Source organism: Myotis davidii, unplaced genomic scaffold (assembly GCF_000327345.1).
Source record: "Myotis davidii unplaced genomic scaffold, ASM32734v1 scaffold329, whole genome shotgun sequence".
Taxonomy (NCBI): domain Eukaryota; kingdom Metazoa; phylum Chordata; class Mammalia; order Chiroptera; family Vespertilionidae; genus Myotis; species Myotis davidii.
This window is the reverse complement of record NW_006300374.1, coordinates 1134846-1139722: the sequence shown is the minus strand read 5'-3', so window position 1 is coordinate 1139722 and position 4877 is coordinate 1134846. Positions and strand designations below refer to the sequence as shown.

The 4877-nt window shown below is 40.0% G+C and overlaps 1 protein-coding gene across 1 annotated transcript in view; it reads right to left on the bottom strand.

Moving 5' to 3' along the window:
• The window catches only part of BRAF (B-Raf proto-oncogene, serine/threonine kinase), a 100644-nt gene that overhangs the window by 16250 nt on the left and 79517 nt on the right, over positions 1 to 4877 (bottom strand). The window contains exons 18-19 of the mRNA XM_015572684.1: positions 1837 to 1883; positions 955 to 1073 (exon numbers count right to left, since the gene is read on the bottom strand). Coding sequence (XP_015428170.1) covers positions 955 to 1073; positions 1837 to 1883 — 166 coding nt within the window. The remainder of the gene's footprint in view (positions 1 to 954; positions 1074 to 1836; positions 1884 to 4877) is intronic.

The following is a 4877-nucleotide window of genomic DNA, read 5'->3' as shown; positions in this document are numbered from 1 at the left end:
CTGGTTTGGCTCAGTTGTTGAGGATGGAGCCATGAAAAAGAGGTCACTGGTTTGGTTCCTGGTCAGGGCACATGCCTGGGTTGCGGCTCAAACCCTAGTAGGGAGCATGGAGGAGGCAGCCAATTGATAATGTTCCTCTGTCATCAATGTTTCTATCTCTCCCTTCCTCTCTCTAAAAATCAATAAAAATATGTAAGAAAAAAAGAGAGAAAGAAAGACCTATGTAGGGCAGCACAAAGCTTACAGTGTTAAGAAATCTCTCATTTTTTTTTGTCTCTCCTCTCCCAGGTGCTCCATAATTATATGGTTCTTTCTAGTCTAAATAAAGTAACTCTAATTTAGGCTTAAATAAGACTGTGAAATAGCCTCTCCTCCTCTTTTTACAAAAAATATTTTAAAATCAATTTTTTGAGAGAGGAAAGGAGAGGGGGAGAGAGAAACACTGATGTGAGAGCCCTCATGCACGCCCCTACTGGGAATTGAGCTGCAACCCGGGCATGTGCCCTGACTGGGAATCATACTGCTAACCTTTCAGTGCACAGGACGACGCCCAACCTGATGCCCAACCGAGCCACATGGGCCAGGGCAAACAGCCTCTCTTTAAAGGAGCAGTTCTCTTCACAAACCTTAATAATGGTTGCAGATCACACATGTTTAAATTGAATACTTTTTTTTTTTTTAACTGGGAACAAGGAACATTTGGAACACAAAATATTTTAGAGACAATTTTAAATAAAATATAAACAGTGTTTAAAAAACATATTTTTGTTTAGTTTCATAATATTCTTTTTAAAGATAAAAAAGTTAAGATTTATTTACATAAAAAGATGAATGTTGACTTTTGTGAACACTGGGAACTATTAAAATACTATAGTTGAAATCTTCAATGACTTTCTAGTACTCAGTAGCATCTCAGGGTCCCAAAAATTAATGTAAAAAGGCCTCAATTCTTACCATCCACAGAATGGATCCAGACAACTGTTCAAACTGATGGGACCCACTCCATCGAGATTTCACTGTGGCTAGCCCAAAGTCACCTATTTTTACAGTGAGGTCTTCATGAAGAAAAATATCTGTGGTGCAGTAAGTAAAGGAAAACAATAGATCTCATTTTCCAATCAGAGCAAGCATTATGAAATTTAGGTAAGAGATCTAATTTCTATAATTCTGTAATATGAAATTCTTTGAAAAAAGATGTAGTACTTTATATATTAATTAGGTCTATTTGGCCTGTATGACCTGCTTTTAAGGTTTTGAGGGCTTAAAATGAGGTAGAGTGAGGTGAGATGCTTTCCTAAGTGTATGGGAGACCCTGAAACTTCCCACAAGATTTTAGTAACATAGGCCCAAATATCCTTTTGGCACTGCTGGGGAGTGGTAAAGGCTCTTCACTGAAATGAAGGTGGTTGGCAGATAGGATCTTAATCTAAGTTTATGGAAGAGGAAAAAATATGTTTTTCTCACCTCATGTTATCCGTAACTTAGAGCCTTCAGTTACATCTCACCTACTGCTGAGCAAGGTCAGAGTGTTAAAAGGAACTAGTAGATAACTACAAACTATCTGTTTTCCAGTGCTGAAAGAACATAAGCAAGCAATCAAAAAGCCCTACTACCATAAAGATTTCAGAGATTTTTGTTGTAATGCTCAATTGTTCACAAACCAAAAGCAGGTTGTAGTACCTTGTTCTACTACACTCTCATGCAAACCCATTTATTAATTCTCTTTACAATACATTGAACTTAGCATGAAACTGTTTTTACATAATGTGAAGATAAAATGCAGAAGAAAAAGTCAGGATGTTTTCAAACTTCGCAGACAAATTTCAGGAAGGATACTATTACTCTTGAGGTCTCTGTGGATGATTGACTTGGCGTGTAAGTAACTGAAAAACAAAACATCATTTTAACCTGAGTAGGGCTAAATACTCTGGCCTCAAATTTTATAGAACATATTTAGGGGTATAAATAAAGATGTGTTTAGAACCATGATACAACTGCAAACTGTACAATGTGATAATCCCTTTACATAAGAAATATTAAAATAGACTGTAATTGAATTTAGGATTAGAGGAACATATCACTAATATGGTACAGCCAAAATTTTGTTTTCCACTAAAAGACTTTGCTTTGTCTTTTACTATTTTCCAATACAAACCTTTCACTCCAGTCAAGCCTAGTTATCCATGTCCTTTAATATCCCCTCCTACACCCACCCCTCAAATTAGTTTCGTTCTATTCTCCAGCTATTCATACCACTCCTTTAAGGTTGCATATACAATCTAACTCCTGGTTGAAGCTTTCCTATGAGTAACTCAACTGTAAGGGATCTTTCACTGTTCAGTTATATAGAAATTATTGGAACAGCTTTATTCAATAGTTTTTTTCCACCTATGTTCATTTTCTATTTAGAATGTAAAACTCTACTAGAATATGAAAGTTTGATTGATAAAATCATTCTCAAAGGTAGTATTAATATATTCTTAAAATGCCTTCTTAAAACTAGTGTGTAGCAAATTTCCTCTATAGTAGCTTTAGTTAAGTTCATTGAGGGAAAAGGGCTGGGCCTAGTTTATTTCTGTTTATCCCCAGTGCCGAGTACAGTGCCTGGCATAAAGCATTTAAAACACATCAGCTGAATCAACTACATTGAGATGCATATAATGTCCTACTCATGGTTATTTTTCTTCCTTTAAAGCTGGAGAAAACAAATATATGAGACTGCTTAAATTTGACAATGACTATTAGGAAATAAGTTTTGCTTTAAAATGAGATTATAATGTCACTGTTAAAAATAGGTTTGTAAATCATTAAGCTTATAATTTATACTTTATTTTCATCTAAGCTTCCACATCCTCTCAGAGAATAAGATTTTGATACTTTTCAGACAAAGTTTTCATTTCACACTACTGTTTATACAAAGTAACCCCTCCTCCTCCAATTACTCTGACTTCACACTATTTCCTTCAGAGCTTTTACCACAATGTAAAATTATCTTTTCATCATGACTTTTTAGGCCCAAAGTCGTTTCACAACACAAAAGTTTACTTAGAACCCAAAGTTCTGCAGTGACACAGAAAGAAAAAAACATATGGCATCATGGCCAGTTTGGCTCAGTGAATAGAGTATCCACCTGCGGAATGAAGGGTTGAGGGTTTGATTCTGGTCAAGGGCATGTACCTTGGCTGAGTTGGGGCGAGAGCAGGAGGCAACCAATCAATGTGCCTCTCACGTCAATGTTTCTCTCTCTCTCTCCCCCCCTCTGTTCCACTTTCTCTAAAAAATCAATGGAGAAAAACCTAGCTCATTTGGCTCAGAGGATAGAGCGTTGGCCTGCGGACCAAAGCATCCTGGGTTTGATTCTGGTAAAGGGCCCGCACCTTGGTTGCAGGCTCCTCCCTGGCCTGGGCTCTGGTCAGGGATCCAGCAGGAGGCAACCAATTGATTTGTTTCTCTCACTTTGATGTTTCTCTCTGTCTTTCCCTCTCTCCTCCACTCTCTCTAAAAAAAAAAAAAAAAAAAAAAAAAAATCAATGGAAAAATATCCTCGGGTGAGGATTAACAAAAACAAAACAAAAATCAATGGAAAAAATATCCTTGGGTGAGGATTAACAAAAAACAAATTTAAAAATATGGAGAAAAGTAGGTCTCAACCAAATGCATTTTCTAGATGGGAGACCTTGTCTCCATTAGAAGAAGGGGGATAAATGAAACAGTGTGCGTGGTGGAGCTCTGTGCTTCAGAGGGCTGGTGTTTAGCCACAGAAAGGTGTTAGTGTCTGAAGAAGTTCTGTCTCCTTTGAAATTAAAAACAAATGTGTGGGACAAACCAAGATGGCAGCATAGGCAAACACCTGAAATTGCTGCCTCTCACAACCACTTAAAAAATACAACTAAAAGACAAAACGGACATCATCCAGAACCACAGGAAGGCTGGCTGAGTGGAAATTCTATAACTAGAAGGAAAGAGAAAAGCACACTGAGACTCAGAGGAGGTGCGGAAGTAAAGTGCAGAGGTATGGAGGTGCACGAGGAAAGGGCTGGCAACTGAGGACGCGGTTGTCTTTTTCAATCGGGAGGGAGACACAAGCTCCCAACAGCCCTGACTCTAGTTCTGGGCGAGTCTCTGGGGACCTAGACTCATACGGGGAGAAAATGGACTGTCTGGCAGTGGGTGGAACTAAAGGGTGGCTTTCTCTCAGAGGTGCTTGCAGTGATTACCAGGACACTGACACCTGGGACCTTTTAGGGCAGGGCTGAGGAGCAGCCATAGCTGTTTGCTCCACCCTGTTGATTCCCTGAGACCTCGCCCTACCCCTTACCCACGCTGTGTGCAGAGGCTTTTGTATATGAATGACCTGGCCCTTCACAACCTAAAATTACCTAACAAACTGCAGCTGGGTCAGAGAGACCCAGAACATCCAAAAGACAGCCCAAGGCCCCACAGCACCTTGCATTGCTTCACAGCTGGGCCTCATCTGGGCACCTCCAAATTCCAAACAAAGAAGAGGAATCCTCAGATGTCTTCGTAGCTCCTGCTGGGTAGCCTCACGCAGAGGCTAAATTAGCACCTCCTTAGATCCAAGAGCCAGTGTACCCAGTAGTCAGAGTGGGACCATCCAGATTACAACTCCTCAGATCCACAAGGGACACACTCAGGGGGAAGATTCAGTGAGCACCAAAGCCCCACTGAAGCAAGTCTTGCCCCAGAAGAGTGTCTCCAGAACAGAAGTTCTCCCACTGTAGACACTGCTGATTCTCACAGCCAATTGGCTTGGAGGTCAATTCCTCCCAGTGATACCAACTACAATCAAGGCTTAACTACAACAAGACTGTGCACACAGCCCACAGAGGGGTGCAACAAGAGTGTCCACTTCAGGA